We start from the raw sequence: 18,521 nt of genomic DNA on the forward strand, positions 1-18,521 counted from the left end.
TATGTGCCACAACTGCTGAAGCCCATGCTCTGCAACAAGAGAAACCACCACAGTGAGAAGCCCATGCACTGCAACAGTGAGTAGCCCCCACTCTTCACAATTAGAGAATGCCCGAGCAGCAGCAACAAAGACCCAACATAACCAATAAATAAATAAATAAAATTTATTAAAAATATATATAGACTAAAGAAGAAAATGCCACACAATCATCCCAACAGATGCAGAAAGAACTTTTGACAAAGTTTAGTATCCATTCATAATAAAAACTCCCAGCAAATTAGGAACAGAAGGGAACTTCCTTAACCTGATGACGGGAAGTCACATAAAATCCTACAACAAACCTCAAACTTAATAGTCGAAGACTGACTGCTTTTTTTCTAAGATTGGGAACAAGGCAAGAATGCTGGCTGTCACCTCTCCTTTTCAGTATTGTACTGGAAATCCTGGCCAGTGCAATAAGGCAAGAAAATGAAATAAAAGGCATACAGAATGAAAAAGAAGAAATAAAACTCTCTCTACTCATAGATGACACAATTGTTGATGTAAAAAATCCCATGGAATGTACAAAAGAAATCTAGAAATAGCAGTAAGTTTAAAACATTTATGAGATCAACATACAAAAAACTATTTCTGTATACAATTGGGAATGAAATTTTAAAACAAACAGTACTATTTACAGTAGCAATGAAACAAATGAAATATGTATAAATCTACGAAAGTAATGTGCAGGATTTTTATGCTGAAAACCACAAAATGAAAGAAAATTTAAAAGTCTAAATAGAGACATACACTGAGTTCATGGGTTGGAAGACTCAATATTGTTAAGATGTCAGTCCCCTGCAAATTGACCTATAGATTCATTGCAGTCCCAACAGGAATTTCTTAGATATCAAGAGTCTGATTTGAATATGTGGAAATGCAAAGGAATTGGGATAGCTAAAACAACCTTGAAAGAGAAGAATAAACTTGGAGGACTCACTCATACTATCTGGTCTTAAGACTTACTACAAAGCTATAGTAATCAAGACAGCATGGCATTGGTCAAAGAATAGACACATAGATCAATGAATCACAATAGAGTTCAGAAATAGACCCATACAAATATAGTTGAATTGACAAAAGTGCAAAGACACTTCAATCGTCTTCAATAAATGGTGCAACAACTGGACAGCCATGTTTTAGAAAATGAACCTTTACCTATACCTGTCATTTTATACACAACTCAAAACCAAATATAGACCTAAATGAAAAATTTTGAAACTTTTAGAAGAAATCAGGAAATAAATCATTGTGACCTTGTGTTAAGCAGAATTCTTAGCTACAACACCAGAAGCATAATTTATAAAGTTAAAAATTGATAAATTGAACTATATCAAAAGTAGAAACTTATTTTGTGAAATTAAGAAAATAAAAAGACAAGCCAAAACTGGGGAGAAAATACTTGCAAATTATATATCTGACAAAGGACTTGTATCCAGAATATATAAAGAATCCTCAAAACAAGAAAAAAGTCAACACAATTAAAAAAAAAATAGAGATTTGAAAAGACATTTGACCAAAGTAGATATACAAATGACAGATAAGCAAGTGAAACTATGCTCAGCCTCATTAGTTGTTAGGGAAATGCACATTAAAACCACAGTGAGACACAACTAGACACCTATTAAAGTGGCTTAAAAACAACCAACCAGACAAACAAAAACCTGAACAAACACAACCTGACAATAACCACATGTTGGTGAGGCTGCAGAGCAACTGGAATGCTCGTATGTTGTGGTGGGAGCACAGATGCTGCCACCACTGTGGAAAACAGTTTGGTAGTTTCTTATAAAGTTCAACATGTACTTATCATACAGCATCCCAGTCTCACGCCTAGGTATTTACCGAAGAGAAATTAAAAATCTTTGTTTATACAAAAACTTGTACATGAATATTTATATCAACAACTTTATTTGTAAACAAGACAAAAATTTAAAAACTGGAAACAATTAAAATGTCCTTCACCTGGATATGGATGGGCCAGTGTGGTAATCCATGCACCGCTTCTGCTCCACAGCGGGAAGGAACGGCTGCTGAAGAAGCCACAGCAGACGCGTGAGTCTCAGATGCGTGCTGCTGACTGGAAGAAGCCAGACTCTGAAGGCTGCATATGGTTTGCTTTATTTATGTGACATTCTGGAAAAGGCAGAACTACAGGGAAAGGGTTTTGTCAGGACTTAGGGGATGTTTCCGTGACATTGGGGTAGCACAGGGAATCTTGGGGAGGGTGTTGGAACTGTTGTGTATCTTGGTTGTGGTGGTAGTTACACAACTCTACACATGTGTCAAAACTCAGAATTGTGCACCCAAAACAGTGAATTTTACTCTGTAAATTTATAGCTAAAAACTTTTAAGGTAATAAATACTCAGAATGTATCCTTTCCTAACATTTGACTGTTGCCTGTGTTCCTGAGGTTACTTAGATCTATCGCGTCTGGTGGTGGAAACACTAACTGCGCCACCCGCGCTTCTCTTCCCAGCTCCACTGTCCGGACACCATGTGGGCGGCTGGAAATCTGACATGGTAGGAGTATTTACACCATGGAAGCTGGGAAATGCTACAAACCAAGGCTTAATTTATTGTTTTGTTGATTGTCTAGACTTAAAGTGACGAAGAAAACATTAATGCCAATTAAACTTGGTGTGTCCTCTATAGCTGGCACAAAAAATAGAGGAAACTGTCTTAGAGCATTTGACAAATACTATCTGATTCAGCAAAGAAGTCACTCACTGAAAAACAAGTGAAATTCCCACATATATTTTTGTTGTTTCTTCCTTACTACTTAAGGTAAACAAAAATATCAATCAATATTCAGGTCACAACTAGACTCATTTGTCAGTTGTAACCATAGGTTGGCTATGGATGCAAGATTTCAGCAAAACTCCAAGAAAGCCTCAGTGAAATTTAAACTATGTGGAATTTACAGTAAAGAATATTGCATATTTTGTTGTTGGTGAATTGTGTGTTATAATTCCTTTATAGGAGTAAAATGTATAACAAAATGTATGGCTATATATGCAACCTCTCCCAACCCCACCCTGAAAAGCTGGCTGTTGCACATTATCCAGCAAACCACTGCTTAGGAGTCACTGGAGGCAAGGAACGGAAGAGGACCGAGGTCAGAGGCCTGGACCAACTCAACATTTGAGATCAAGAGGAAGAGCTGGCAAAGGAGACAAGGAGCAGGGTAAGTGAAGGCTGGGAAGGTGGAAATCTAGAGAAAGTGTGACAGGGAGGGAGGGAGTGGCCGCTGGTGGCACGTGCTACTGAGAGGAGGGCTGGACCGAGTGGGGAGAGTGGTGGTGGGCAGTGGAGACTGGGTGTAAGGGGAGGGGAGACATGGACTCAGAAAAGCGTTTGGTCTTTTTTTAAAAAAAAACTCTGGGAGCTATCAGAACATATTTTTTGTGCTGATAAGAATGATCCAGGGGGAAGGAAAACTTGGTGGGGCAGGAAATGGAGTGGAAAATTGAGGGGTAAAACCCTCAAGTGGGCTGGGATCCAGTGACTAGTCAGGGGGTGGCCTTACCCAAGAGCCTGGAGAATTCCTGCATCCTGACAGGCAGACTCCTGAGGACCTGTGCAAGGGTGGGGCAGGTGCGGTGGGAGAGTGAGGGTGATCTCAGACTCCTGGAAGACTGGGGGCTCCGGCCCTTGCATTGCCCTCTGGGGCTCCAGAGGGATAGTCAGAACCTGGGGGCTTTTAGAGGGACTGGATCTTGCATCTGGGAGGAGGGGCTGGGTGGCTTGTGAGCTGTGTGACGTGGGCGAGGGGCTCCGTGCCTGTAAAGTTTGAGGGGCAGTAATAGCAGCGACACCTCACAGGCTGTAAACAAGCAATGGGGGGATGTGGGTAAGGGCCTGACATGGGCCCTGGGCGTGCCCAGCCCACGGCAGCTCCTCCTCTCTTCCTTCAGTGGGGAGGTGACCCTGGCCTGGGTGGAGCATGGAAGCTGTGAGGATTAGGCTGCAGAGGTGAGGTGGGGCCTTTGAATTCATGTCTGCCCAGGGCAGCGGGAAGGGCAGCTGGGCTCTGCCCACCCTGCGTGCAGGTCGTGGCCAGAACAGGTGTGCAGGGTGGCCAGGCCCAGAGTGCCAGGCTGGTGCTGTCAGGGAGGGAACTGGCCAGGCCTCACCTGAGGAGGTGTCACGGAGGGAGGTGACACTGAGGGTCATGGCTGCCTTGGCTGAGAAGCAAGAAGCCTCGGGATGCTGAGGGGAGACAATTCTCTTAGTGGTGGCCAAGGGGCAGGAGCAAATCCCCCCAAGGACACGGTGAGGCAAGTCTCCCCTGAGCTCAGCCCAGGCCACACTGCCTCAGATCATGGTCTCTGAGGAGGGCAGAGGAGGATCTCAGGATTTCTGGGCAGGCCTCTGGTGCCTCCTCAGTGACCTGCTTTCTGCCTTCCAGTATCTTCTGACAGATTGGTTTAAAGCAATGAATCACTGGAATGGTTCAACAGCTATTTCTCAAGCACGTGCCAAGCCCTTTGCTGAGCAATGGGGTGACCAAGACCAAGGCCGTTTCCCCAAAGAATTCAGGACAGTCCTGAGAGGGCTGGCACCGTGACGCCACGTGCCATGGCTGAGAGGGTCGAGCTGAGCCCTGATGCGCAGGGCGTGGTTGTGGGCTACTGTTTCCCATTGTGGTGCAAGGGATGATTTTAGGTGATATATGAACATTTACTAAAATTATTTTAATGTATATTAGAAAAAATGTAGCACCTCAAACATGGTTTCATAGATATTAGGAGGAGATGAAGCTCAACAGTTAGTCTTTTTAGGTAAATGATGGTATTAAGTTTGGGATGGCAAAGTGATGGGCTCATAGGGAGAGCACGGGTGTGTCCCAGGAATCACCTCCAGGGGGCAGTGTGGGTGCAGATGGCAGGGTCACGGTGCCGGCACTCCCGAGGTCGGCTGAGGGGGGTGGGCAGACAGAGGGCTGTATGCAGAGGTGTGACTCTTGAGAAGCTTTTGGAAGCTTCCTTTACCACTAGGTGGAGAATGGATAATGGATGCTGGGGCTGAGGGAGGAGGCTGTCCAGATGAGGGGTGGTGCTCAGCCTCTAAGAAGTGGATGGGCTGAGTGGGGAGGTAGACTGGGTGGTAACCTGGTGCTGGGGTGCAGGCCTTAGGACATGAGCAGATGGGGTGAAGCATCTGGGGACAGACGTGGATCTGAAGCCCAGAAGACAGTTTTGGAGTGTGACAAACTGATGGCAACAAAAGCTGTGCGAGTGTTCCAATCATCACATGGATTCTGAGTCAGCCAGGAGGAGGGCTGAGTAAAGGGAGGCCAAGGGAGGCCAGCACCCGTGGGCCTGGCCCCACGAGGGATCCCCAGGGTGGCCCTTCACTGTGTCCTGGGCCTTGGAGGGTCAGTGATAACAAAATAAGGATTCCCATCCCTGTGAAGCTTGCAGTAGAAACGAATGGATGCACAAATAGTTCAACGCTGTGAACAAGGAGGGGAGGGTAAGGATTTAACAGAGGAAGTCTTTCTGATAAGGGGACTTTCGACAAGATACCTGGAGGAGATTCTGAGAAGGAATAGGGGTCTCTGGGGAAAGTGGAACCACACGTGCAAAGGGCAAATGACAAAGAATGGTGGGAGGAAAGACCAGAGACAAGAGGCCATACCCAACATTTAGGACTCTGGCTTTTAGGACGTGGCAGCCACTGGGAGGTTTGAGCTAAGAGAATGACAGGCTCTGACTTGTATATAAGGGTTCCTGTGACTGCCGTGGGAACAGGATGATCAGGGAAGCCTGGTGAGCGGCTAAGCTCCTGCAGTTGTCCACATACAGACCTGGGAGCCACCTCCTGGCATGTGCCCATGTTCTCCCCTCGCACCATGGACCAGGGGTGGTTTGTGTCACCAACAGAATACTGAAGGGATGACATATCACTTTTGAGATCAAGTTTTTTTAAAAAAAAACACTAGCTTCCATCTGGTTGCCATTCTCTTGGATCACTGGGCGGGGGGGGGGGGGGGGGGGGGGGGGGGGGGGGCGCGGCAGTTGCCGTGGTATGAGCTGCTCTATGGGAAGGCCTACCTGGCACGATCCGAGGCCTTCTGCCCCCCAGCCACGTGAAGGAGGCTGGGAGTGGATCCTCCAGCTCACAAGCCTCCAGAGACGGCAGCCTCACAAGAGACCGAGTCAGAACCTCCCACTAAGCTGCTCCTGCATTCCTGACCTTCAGAAGCTGTGAGGTGGTATTGTCTTAGCTGCTAAGTTTTAGGGCACTTTGTTACACACTGACAGAAATTAATGCAGTGATGAGGGCTTAGAGCCGGTGACAGCAAACAGAACTGGTGAGAAATAGTTGGACCCAGCATGCATATCAAAGGGAAGAATCTGGATCGGTCTGGTTTGAGATACTTATGAAGACATCCAGTTGAGAGTTTAGGAGGCAGGCAGTTATAAAAGTCTAGTTCTGGGAGAGGTTGGCATTTGGATGGTATTTAAAGCCAAGAGTCTGGCTAAGATCGGGAGTAAGCAGAACCAGAGAAGAGAAGAGGCCCACGGACTGAGCCCTGGGACAGTGCAACTTAGAGCAACTAGGAAGAAGAGAAGGAGTGCCCAGTAAGGAAGACAGGAAACCAGAGCGAGGTGCTCCGGAGGTCAAGGGAGGAGCTGTCAGGAGCGAGGGCGTGTTCACCTGGGCTGCTGACAGGGTGATAGCGGGGGATGGCAGTAGGATGGTGGGGCAGAGAGCTGACTGGAATGGACGGGAAGGAAGTGAGGAAGAGGAGACAAGGACTATACACGTCTCTTTAGGGAATTTTGCGTAAGGTGGGGATGTTGGCTAGGAAAGGACATGGGGTTAAGGAGATCTGTTAATCTTTAAGGCAGCCATTGTCAAGGTATGGTTGCAAACTGATGGGGGTGACATCCAGGCAGATGTCAAGGATGCCTCCGAGGTTCTGACCTGCACCTTGAAGCACCCACGGCGGGCCTGGCCCTCCCTCCTGGGCTGGCATGGAAGCTACAAGGAGGTGCAGCCCTCAGCCTAGAGCCACGGGCATAGTCGCCTCACTGGCAATACCATCCGGGGAAAGAGGGACAGCAGGAGAGCCCAGAGCACTGCAGATGCTGTGGGCAAATCCAGATGTTTAATGTAAAACTCGATTCTACTGGAAGGCAAAGAAAAGGACTTTGTCCCGAGACTTGGTTTCATAGTGGACTTTATTGGGAAAAGTTAGCGTAAAAAATATTCAAATTCATAAAATTTAAATAAAGTAAAATTATACCTTGCAGCTATAGTAATCGCTATAGTAATCACAAATAAGGTAAGTCTAGATTATTGCCTAAGCAAACACTATTTTGTCAGGCTTCTCTCATAAGCCCAAGGCAGGAAACACTGCAATTATTAGAAGTGAGCCCAATGATGAATTTGCATTTGAAGCTGAAGAAAGGGAAAAAAGCATGTTCTGATTATGGCATCACGACATTCTAGCCTGAAAAAAGCAACTTTATTAATGTCCTGCAGCAGAGTACATTAGTAATTGTAACCATGCATTAAAATTCTCATTCCATGTCATAAAGAGAGTAACCAGTTTTCTCATGATATATTATGTTTTACTCACTTTCATGTGGTTTGTCCCTCTAAAGACCTTTCTGGGAATGTTCCTTTCCCAGGGCTCCTAAGATGCCCACGTTGCTTACTCTGGGTCATCTTTGGTCACGTAATACCAGCCAAATTGCCAGAATCAGTGGAAGCCCCCTCCCTGAACGAGGGTGGCGTCAGACCCCCCCCCCCCCCTTCTCTCAAACCCTACCACTGCCACCACTAGGAGGACAGGCATCTCAACTTGGTCAACAGTGTTATTAACAAGTTAATGTGGGATTCTCTTTGGTTATGGAATTTTTACTTTTATTTAAGCTTATAAAAAAAATATATCTGGAGATATGCTCCTGAATTCTAAAAGTATTTTTGACCAACTTAAACACAAATATATCTCTGCAAAATTCACCAGCTTGGCCAGGTCTGATATCTGCCTATTTCCCTATGGAATCTAACATCCATATTAGATTTCTGTTCTATTTAGCAAATACACGAGTGAAGAACAGTGACAGATCTTTAAGAGGGCCGGGGGCAGCCTTAGATGCTGTCCATGGCTTTGAACTCGCTGAGGGCCTGCACAGGGTTCACATGCTTCTTCTGAGATGCCCTTTTAATCTTGGTCTGCGTCTCATCCTGTTTCTCTCTCTTCACCAAGGGCTTTTTCTCAGGTGCCTTCATCTTCCACGACACAGCAGGGAGGTTGAGGGAAGCCATCCCCTGAGACTTCTGGTATTTGGTGGAGGCCACGTAGGACGCCTTCACTGTCTGCACCACAGCATTCATTAAGTTCTTGGCAGCTTGGATCAGGGACATGGCGCTGTCCACCTAAGAGGCACAGACAGGGAGGTGAGGAGCACAGGCCTGACCTCCAGCCTCATGTGCACCCAGGGGCCTGGATCTAGGGTGGAGGGTCCAGCTGGAGGCTGCCAGGCCCTGACAGGTGAGCCCCCACTCCTCCTGGGCCAGGACAGGGCAGGGCAGCAGCCCTGCTCCTGGTTAGCTCTCCCAATGCCTGGGTGCTCTTATCCAAATACCCTGAAAACACCTATGTTTCAGATCTTTCGAAGAAGGGAGGAGTAATAAAAACATAAGGTACCATTATCTTACCTGCCCCCACCCCTCAACAAGTTTTCATTCAAACAAATTGGGGGAGGACCTGCCGAAATCTTTGAGTGATGGCAGAGCTCTAACAATAAGCACAGTGAATGGCTTTTTTGGGGGGAGGGGGCGGGGCAGCACACACATGAAGTCAGCTTCCTAGACAGAGACCCCAGCACTTTCAGTAATGACCCAGGGGTCTCCTTTCTCATTTAGAGAATATGGATAATTGCTCGCCAGAGACGGGCATTTATGTTGTAACAGATAAGCAAACGGTATGAGTATGTCCAACATACAAAGTCACTCTTTGAAAGTAAATTCCATGGGGTTTAGCAGAAGCCACGGGGCTTCAGTGGAGCAAGATGTCCTTTCCCCTGTCCAAGGTGACAAGGGGTCCAGAACTGTGACATGGTAAACAGACAAGTGAAGAGATGCTACTTGAGGGTGGAAGAGGTTTGAAGTCTGTATGTCCTCTCTGCAATTTCTGAACAGGCTCAGTTTCTCTCCGGGGGAAGAAAAGCAATGAAGCTAAAATTACTTTTTCCCACAGAGTGGTCAGCAAAAGGGAGGAGGCCAGCACTGTAAGGGCTCCTAGCTGTCACCAGCTAAACAGAGCTGTAATTCTTCAGGAAGCGGCCCATGTGCAGCCTTGGCCTCACAAGGACCAAGAGGAAACTTTCAGTTTTCCCATAGCTCTCTTCACAAAGGGAACTTACCCCAGAGACGACCAGCTCCCCACCGAGGTTCTGCACCTCAGCCTTGACTTTGCTGCAGATGTTGAGCTGGTGGCAGTAGAGGGCGATGCGCTGCAGGTAGGCCAGCAGGTCCTGCTTACAGGCTGAGTCGGGGCACTGACAGGAGAGCAGACTTAGCACCAAGCACTCTGAGCCCAGCCCAAACACACCCACCCAAGGGCTATTTCTGACAGGCTCAGTGTGCCACCAGCTTCCTCACTCCTTGCTGGAGTAAATGGCAAGAGAGAGGAGTTATCCAATTACCTGGGGTCATCACAGCCCTAGGCTACTCTCTGTTGTGGCCACTGCCCCTAAAGGTGAGAAAAAGCCTCAGCGAATGAGAGTCTGATTCTGGAGAAAAGTGAGAGTGCTGTGAGCTAGGTGATACCCATCCAAATAGCTCTTCTGCTCAGAGGGACTTTATCTGCTCAGTTACGATGCACATCGTAAACATCCGATGAAAGGAGAGTCATTTTAGGCAAAGATGGAGAATGAGTGAGTCAACCAAAGCAAGAAGAGCACTTGGGGGTTGTGATGTCCTGACCAGTCACAGGGAAATGCGTGTCTTGCTACCAAAGCCCAGGGCCAGCTTCCAAGGCTTTTCCCAAAGAAGGAACAGAGCACCTCTCAAGTGTTTCTGAGACGCCTCCCTCCTCTGAGGCTGCAGTACAGATCATGCTCGACATTTAGAATTTTATTCTAAGAAGCTACTGAAGCATGGCAGAGCCATAGCTCATTTGTATTTTAAGATGATCGTATAAGAAGACCGTGTTGGCAACTGTGGACGGTGGAGTGCAGAGGAGAGAGCAGGAAGTCAGTGAGGAGAGGCCACAGTCGTTCAGGCTTGGGCCATGCACATCAAGACTCAGCTGGTGGCCGTAGAGAGGAAAAGACCAGGTGGTGCTCAGATTGGTGTGGTGCCGGGTATCAGATTATTACATGAAAGAAGAGAGTTGGGGATAACTTCCTGATCTTTGGCTTGAGTGATGAGGAACCACTGTCACTTGTCCTGCAGCCCGGATACAGGCTAAGCATGTGGATACTTCAGGGAAAGGAGTGGGAAGGGTTTGTAACTATAGCTGATAATGTCTTAGAGCATCAAGGGAAATGTATTATAAACTTTCCAGGAGGTAGGAACCACATTTTTTTTTGGACATATCAATATGGAATGATGGGATGCAGGCTGGGTGATTTAGGACACAGATGTCTGTCCCCAGTTGGGCACATCAGCCTTCCAAAGCACTAGCCAAAAGGGCTCCTGATTCTTAAAATGAAATAAATCCACAAGAGGCGGCTCTTATACACCTAGTTTCAGTGTATTATTGGGGCTTGCAGAATTAGCTCCTGCCCAAAGCTGACATCCTGAAGGAATCTGAGAGAGAATAACAGTAAAGGCTGGTTTTAGCTGTCAACCAAGGGAAGGTTTCAGGACATATACACCTGCTCCAGAGATGGGCTGTAATGCAAACTGGGCCTGCCTTATATAACTTGTCAAAGAAGAAACAGGAATACAGAAATCCTTAAAACACTATGCTGATGTGAATCAAGCAGGCTGGCGAGTTAAGAACAATTTTTGAGATGGGAAAAGGGCTGTGTCTCATGAAAAGCACTGTTACCGCCACTGGGCTATCAGGGTCCCAGGATGAACTTCGAGGCCCACGTGGCAAGTCTGTCACTTACATGGTCTGCGATGGTACGGCCAAGCTTATCCATCCGGGATCCCGCCTCAGCAATTTTCTTGGCGGCACTGATCACATCTGATGTGTTTTTGAGTGGTCCTTTACCTCTGAAAACAGGGAACAAGGATGATTGTAATTGAAGCCCTTGCAGGTGGAGATGAACAGAAAGGAAGCGTGTACTGAGCAGCCCTGCCGGTGTGAGGTGACCTGCAGGGAGGGGGGCTGCCTTCCCCTAGTGGGTGGGGGCCAGGCACTGCTCACCGGGTGAAGTCTGTCATCTCCATCATGATCATGCACATCTGCTTGGCCAGCACGATGATGTCATTACCACTGTCGTCCCACTTGGACACTTCGGCATCCAGCTTGCTCTTTTCTTCCTGGAAGCTGGCCACCTGTTCCGCAATCTTTGCTTTTTGCTCCTGGGGAAGCTGAGCCATGATCGCCTAAAATCGGAAGCACAAAAAGCTCTTACATAAAGAGAATATGAAGTTCTCACAGTGCATTAGCCAAGAATATTTCCACCAAGCAATCTATGACATAGGTAGGATAATGCTTTAATAGGTTTTATTTTGCCTGAAGAGCCATTTCTTCTCATTTTGTGCAGAAGTTTACAGCAGCCTGAATTCCCAACCCGCTTTCAAGAACAAGTTTTAGTGTGGAGAAAAACAGGGTGAGAGGGGTTGAAGGCTAATGCAGAAGCTTCATGATCACACCTGCACAGGGACAGACGCTGCTTAATTCTTTACAAGTTTCATCCTCTGAAGTGAAATAAATCAGGCAGAGAAAGAGAGAGGATTTCACTCATATGTGGAATCTGTTGATAATTTAAAAGATACAAGTAAACTTATTTACAAAACAGAAACAGACTTACAGATACGAAAACAAAATCGTGGTTACCAAAGGGGAAATGTGTGGGGGCAAGGGATAATTCAGGAGCTTGGGATGAACATACACACACTACTATATATAAGACAGATAACCAACAAGGACCTACTGTATAGCACAGGGAACTCTACTCAATATTCTATGATAACCTACACAAGAAAAGAATCTAAAAAAGAATGAATCACGTTGCTGTACACCTAAAACTAACACAACATTATAAATCAACTGTACGCCATTAAAATATTTAAAAAAATAAACTTCATTTGAACCTTAAAAAAAGTTTCATCCTCTGCCTCTTGCCGTGGGGAGAGGAGATGAGGGGCTAATGCATGGAGTCCTTTCCCTGGCAGGCCCAGTGGCTCTAACACATCTCCAACTAAAGAAGGCAGGCAGGCAGAAGAGAACCTGCTGCACATTATACTTTTTAGGTACTTGAGTCAGCATTTAAACCTCATCACCACAGCACCTGGAGGCCTGCTGCCCACCTTAAGTCACAGACTAAGGGCCCTGGGCTTCTCTCCACTCAGCTTCCCAAAGTGCTTAGGACCGAGTGGGGCTTAAAGCAGAGATATACCCGCTGTTCAAAGTGACTTCTAAGGGGTGAAAAAGACACCTCAGTAATATTTCTTGCATCCCCCCAAAACATAAATGCAACTGACTGAAGATTTAATGACTCAAATGAATGCAATGGCTCTGATTTTCTTGAATGTACCACTGTTTTTTTAACCCATGAATAATTAAATGGTTCATGCCCATGGTATCACTGAGATAGGCAAAGACAGCAATCTTTTTTTGAATTTCACTGTCCTATTAACAAACACTGCATTGACTAGATCCTAGGGCTTTCCTGACTCAAGGCCCTTCATAAACCAAAGCCTCAGGGCACAGCTGAGAAGGCCCATGTTCCTGCCCTGCTTCCAGCTGAGACATTTTGGATGAAACTACAACTGGCTAGCAGGTGCCACAACTTAGGATAACTTTGGTCCTACTGCCAGAGAAAATGAGAGGAAAAATGGTGTTCTCAATAATCAGAGTGTTTTCCTGGAAAAGAAAAAGCCAAGAACAGAGAGGGACAGGGAGGGTCTGCAGGACAAGTTAAACTTGGTCCTTACCCGGGCACTCTGGCCAGCTATCAGCTGATCGTCTTCTGTCTGGACGCTTGTCCTGCTTCTGACATCAAAGTCTTCCGTCTCGAAGTCTGAGTCATCCAGCTCCTCAGGGGTCTGCCACCAAGACAGAAGTCACAAGTCAAACAAAACCCTGGGGACTCCAGCTGCCCCGATCCTCTGGGCCCAAAGCCCCAGGGCCTGATGTGCAGACTTCCAGAATTTTCCACAGTATTCCAAACAGTTGTGAGGAATAAAGTTAAAATCGCTCAATATTTGTCTGAGACCATGCTTCACTGATGCACGTGCCAGGCAGCCGGTTGAACAAATAGCAAGCAAAGGCACCACACCAGCACTTCCCAAAGAAGATAGAGGTCCTTTATGGGGATGAGGGTTTCAATTTCTACTAGTGAGTCAACACTCTTTGCTTGACAAAGGTTTTCACGTCTTAATATACGTCTCCAACACCTGCATCTTAAGACAAAGGTGAGAGTTGTTCTGGGTGGAAAAGGTCCTGTATTAAAAATAGCAGTTTCATACAACATTAAGCAGATTCTTATAACTTTCCCATTTTATGACAAAAAGAAAATTAAATGAATTAACTAATACTGGGCCTTCTCTTAGGATACCAAAGGCTGATTTGAGGAGTAAATAGGCAATGTATTTTTATGTACTTTTATTAAAGGAAAAGAGAGACTATGGCATATAAAATCTGAGTAAATACCAAAGGGACTGATGACTGGTCCTACCTCTTTGCTTTAATTATGAAATAAAATTCTTATTTTGTACACTCTCCAGCCTCTCGTGATTAGCTGCTGACTTGAACAGCTGGGGTTGGCTCTTGGCCCAGCTGGCCAGCCTGTGACAGGAGGGCAGTGAGGAGAGTCATCTGCACCAGGACCTAACCCAAGCCCAGCCCAACGGCTTCCTGTGAGGAAGCATCCAAAACTGGCCAGAGTATGTTGGGTTTGTACATGTGCAAAGGGCAGGCCTGTCCCTCCATGAGGTGAGGACACTGGGGGTCACACGTCAATGCAAGACCCTGGAGTCTCGCTGCCATTGGCCATTTTAATCCTGGGGTCACAGACACTTGAGTCTTTTGGTGAGTGCTCAGCCTGTGGAGGAGCTTTGTCAAAGGGATGCCTCCTAACAGGATCTCCACTTCCCCATCTTCCTCGATAGCCCATCACAGACTCAAGAACTGTTCCTGCCAAGAAAACCAAATATCTCCCATTCATTCACTGGATATTTGTGTGCCAAGCACTGTTCTGGGCCCTGGAGGTACAAAGTGACACAAAAACCCCTGCTCTCACATATATGCTGATGGGAGAAATGACAAAATAAAAGTGAATCACATGACATTAGAAAGTGATCAGTGCTATAAGTAAGCAGTAGAGGAGGACTGTAATTTTATATCAGTGGTCAGGAAAGGTCTCATGAGAAGGTGACTTTGGATCACAGACCTAAAGGCTATGAAGGTGGGAGCACAGGAGGTACCTGGGGGAGGAGTGTTCTGGCAGGAGGGAGTCACCAAAAGAAAGGCCTGGGGAATTGGATGAATAGCAAGGCCACAGTAGGGGCTCAGCTCACTGTCCTTATGTCACAGTGTTCGGCTGAAGCCCTGGGAGCAAAGGCAGGGAGCAGCAGGAGATGAGGTCAGAGAGGTGACGGGTTCAGCTCCTTGAAGGCCTTGTGGGCCAGTGTAAGGACTGAGTGGCATGGCAGCCTTTGCAGAGTACTGAGCAGTAGATAACGTGATCTAATTGAAGCTTAAAAGGATCACCCTGGGTGCTCTGTGGATGAGACTGCAGGCACCTAGGGATGCAGACAGGAAGACTGGCTGAGAAGCAACTGCATGAATCCAGGTGAGAGATGCTGGTGGCTTGGACCAGGGGAGGAAGTGTTCAGAGTCTCTATTTATTGTGAAGGTAGATCCAACAGGATTTGCTGATAAATCAGATTCAGGATATGAAGCAAAAAGTGGAAAGGAGCTCACTTTGGGAAATAATAAGCTTGAGGTGCCTATTAGACAAGCGAGAGGCAGTAGGCAAGGCGGCTGGATGAGTGTGGACTGCAGGAGAGTCAACCTCCACCTGGTTTTCTCATGTCTTTATGCACCAAGGGAATGCGTACAGTCAGAAGAGAGAGAGGTGAAAAACTGTGCTACAGGGCATACCAGTGGTAAGGGGCTGAAAAGATGAGGGATGATGAGAAACCAGCAAAGGAGACTGGGGGGGGGGGGGGGGGGGGGGGGCGGCGCAGAAGATTTTCTTATAGTGAGAGGAATAATGGCATGTTTGTATGCTGGGGGGGGAGATGCTGGAGGAAGAGAGAATAGGGTCCAGTGCAGGGGACGAGCTCAGCCAGGAGCAGACGTTCAAACTGCCTAAGGATCCTCAGTGAAACCAGCACTAAAGCCAGACAGGATGGGGCACAAGTGGGGGAGGCTGAGGCAAGCAGGAAGGTATGAGATGTTCCCAGACTCTACAGCTGTGTGGGCAAGACTGCATGGCACTGAGGGCCTCCTGACGGTCCTGGGTCCCGTGACCCCAGTCAGGGTGGCTGCACTTTTCTACACTGTGCTCAGCAGGAGAAGGGATTTCACTAGGACTGTATTTTGCAAGGCAAATAAGAGGGCATAAGACGGGGCAAAGGAGATTATACTGATGAACCAGACTCAAAGGTAGAAAAGGAGTGAGGCAAGGACCTGAAGGGCTGCGTGAGGGTTGCATGTAGGGACGACCAACCGGCTAAAGATCCTGATGGACTCAGAGGACTGCTGGGAGTCACAGCACCGGAGAGTGAGCTGACCGTAGAGGGAAAGCTAACACCAGGATGATGTATACACTGGTAATGACGAGGACTGGGTAAGACTAGGCAAGTGAGGTTGAGGCTGGGGGAGAACAAGACATCAAGAAAGAGCGGCCAGGGAGTGGGAGGATGACTCCTGAATGAAATCAGGACAGTAAAGGAGGAGTTAAACCAAGGCTGCTGCAGACCTACTTAGCCCTTGCTCTGGGCCCTCCCAGCTGACCCACGCCCCAGGGGCTCTCTTACCGCACCTGCCAGGGCCTCTGTCGTACTTATGCTCCAGCACAGCAGTAAGCAAGCGAGAAAAAGCTAGTGCATAGCAGGCCCTGAGCTGAACACGTTACCTCCATTTCATCCCATTAAAACCATCAACACCATCATCTGAGTCTCAGAGACATGAGGGAACTTGCTTAGAGTCACAGACTTGAAGAGGACTCCAAGCTGCCTGCCTGTTCCCAGGGATGGTTTCCCACAACCCTACCTGCTTCTGCAGAACAGGCCCTGGAATTTGCAGGCATCACTTAAAACCCCAAAGGCATTAACCTGACAACCCAGTGACTCCTCATTATCTTAATGTTTCTTCTATTCTCTAAGTGTCTTTCAGTATGCAAAGAACTTTGGAAAAATAGGGCTGTGTTTTACAACCACTGGTACACCTGACCTGGGGATCCCTTCATACCACTAAGATCTGGCTGCTGGGTTTAACCTCACTTTCAACCAGGCCAGACGTTGCTGAGCATGGGCTGCTCTCTAGCACAGCAGCTGGGAAGAAGAAAGCAAAAGTCTCCCCCAGCTCCCTCCCCCACCCCCCAGTATGTCCAGGTGACCTGGGCCTGCAGCCAACCAGGCAATCCTTGGACAGTTAGTTCTCTTTCCTCCTTACCCCAGAAAGGAGCGCAGTCTTGCCCAAGTGTTTCTACACTGCACACAGAATGGGTCCAGCCTGATGCAACTGCCTTACAAATGGCCTCTGTTTCCAGCTGAGGGGGTAAAAAGTGGGACAGAACCCCTGCCTACCTTGGGAGGTTTGACTAGCAAGCCATGAAGGTGTAACTGAAACTCCCCCGACCCGACTAGATCGTCAGCATAGCAAAGCAGCCGTCTATTCAACAGGCAGACCCTGCGTTCCAACTGCTGGCTCTGCAGTTATGGCAGGGCTGGCCCGAGCCTGGGGAATGTTCAGGTGACCCTGGGAGAGCTTGGCACAGGCCCTGCTCCCAGCTTCCAGAGCAACAATATTCATGCTCAGAACAGCATGTAAGGGATCAACTGCTACGGGAAGGGCAGCTGTGAGTCCCAGCCCAGCACACTGGGGATGATCACAGAGATGCTGGTAGTTTCTCAAAAGCCCCTTGTTCATGCGAACCCACAGGAGGCCCTAGGCACTGTCTCTGATGGTGAGAACTGCTGCTCTCTCAGAGAGCATGGCTCAGATGGGGACCAGAGCAGAAGGCACTTCCATTCAGCTATGGAAAGAGGGCCCAACGCTTGGCTCCGAACCCGGGAGCTGCCACAGCCTCTCATCCTCACCCTCAGTGCCCTGGGGTTCTAGCATCCTGCCTGCCTGCACCCCTTTGAGGTGAGGAGTGCTCCATGTAAAGAACAGCCTCAGCCTACATTAAGGAAATACTTCCTTCTCTGAAATTAACTGATGAGCTTTTATTTTCTGCAGTTTCCCCTCTAACTCAAACAGAAGCCTCATATTTGTGGCAACTGTTTGCCTTAAAGTAAACTGTCAAGGCTAACTCATACTAGCTCCCCTTCTCAGCCCAAGTTCAGGCTCTAACTTGCAACTAAAAGTCATTTTAGACAACATAATTAAATGTATCTCATTCTAACAGCTTTTAGATTCATGGTTCTTATGTACTGCCACCACATCTGCTGAGTTCCAGAATGATGCACTGCTCAAGTTTAGCAAATGATAAGAAAGAAGCTGTTAAAACATCTGAAATGCAGTTACTCACCCTTATCATCAACACTGCTTTCCTGATGTCCCGGATGCCATCGTACACCAGGCGTGAAGCATCGATAAACTCGTTCTCATCCATGGGCTGGACGGGGTCTGAGCTGAGGGCTTCCACGGCTGCTTCCACTTGCTCGGTAAAACGTGGCATGACTGCGGAGAGGAGAGCATGGCAGATCCTGCTGGCCCTGCAGACATCATCGCTCTACCAGCCCTCCCTAAATCCCTCAGTCAGATACAAAGAGACAGAGTGTATGATGAAAAGCCTATGCTTCTACCTATGTGAGAAGTATTTATGGTTGAAATAAATTAAATGCTGCATTTTACAAAGACTCAAATCATCTTCTTTGTCTCCGGCCAGATTCTGCAACATAGGATTCAGATGGTTGAGAATTTGAATTGGGATTAACTTGAGGCCTTGCTAGAAAAGGACCCTCCTTAATTTAGTGTGTTCACTAATGGGAGATACAACTCAGAACTTCATCTTAAAACAATCAGTTAGAATGACTTCCATTATTAACCATGGGACACACATGAAGGAAATGAGTTTGTGAGGCCTTCATGTGGCTGACCAACTTCTCACAAATCTGTCGTACCTTCCAAAACTCTTGTCCAAAGACCAAACTGAGTCCC

The 18,521-nt window shown here is 47.3% G+C and overlaps 1 protein-coding gene and 1 long non-coding RNA gene across 3 annotated transcripts in view; one reads left to right on the plus strand and one right to left on the minus strand.

Moving 5' to 3' along the window:
* Positions 1-184: 184 nt before the first annotated feature.
* On the plus strand, positions 185-17,896 carry LOC130852864 (uncharacterized). Its single transcript, XR_009053572.1, has 3 exons — positions 185-2,563; positions 3,109-3,227; positions 17,767-17,896. It is a non-coding gene; the product is annotated as an uncharacterized LOC130852864 (long non-coding RNA).
* The window catches only part of CTNNA1 (catenin alpha 1), a 167,629-nt gene continuing 156,323 nt past the window's right edge, over positions 7,216-18,521 (minus strand). For both annotated transcript variants that reach the window (XM_057734012.1, XM_057734013.1), the window contains 6 exons: positions 17,890-18,041; positions 13,121-13,231; positions 11,385-11,566; positions 11,125-11,230; positions 9,427-9,561; positions 7,216-8,437 (listed from right to left, as the gene is read on the minus strand). In XM_057734012.1, the coding sequence (XP_057589995.1) occupies positions 8,150-8,437; positions 9,427-9,561; positions 11,125-11,230; positions 11,385-11,566; positions 13,121-13,231; positions 17,890-18,041 (974 nt within the window). In that variant the 3' untranslated portion in view covers positions 7,216-8,149. The remainder of the gene's footprint in view (positions 8,438-9,426; positions 9,562-11,124; positions 11,231-11,384; positions 11,567-13,120; positions 13,232-17,889; positions 18,042-18,521) is intronic.

The sequence above is a fragment of the Hippopotamus amphibius genome, chromosome 1 (assembly GCF_030028045.1).
Source record: "Hippopotamus amphibius kiboko isolate mHipAmp2 chromosome 1, mHipAmp2.hap2, whole genome shotgun sequence".
In the NCBI taxonomy this organism is placed as follows: Eukaryota; Metazoa; Chordata; class Mammalia; order Artiodactyla; family Hippopotamidae; genus Hippopotamus; species Hippopotamus amphibius.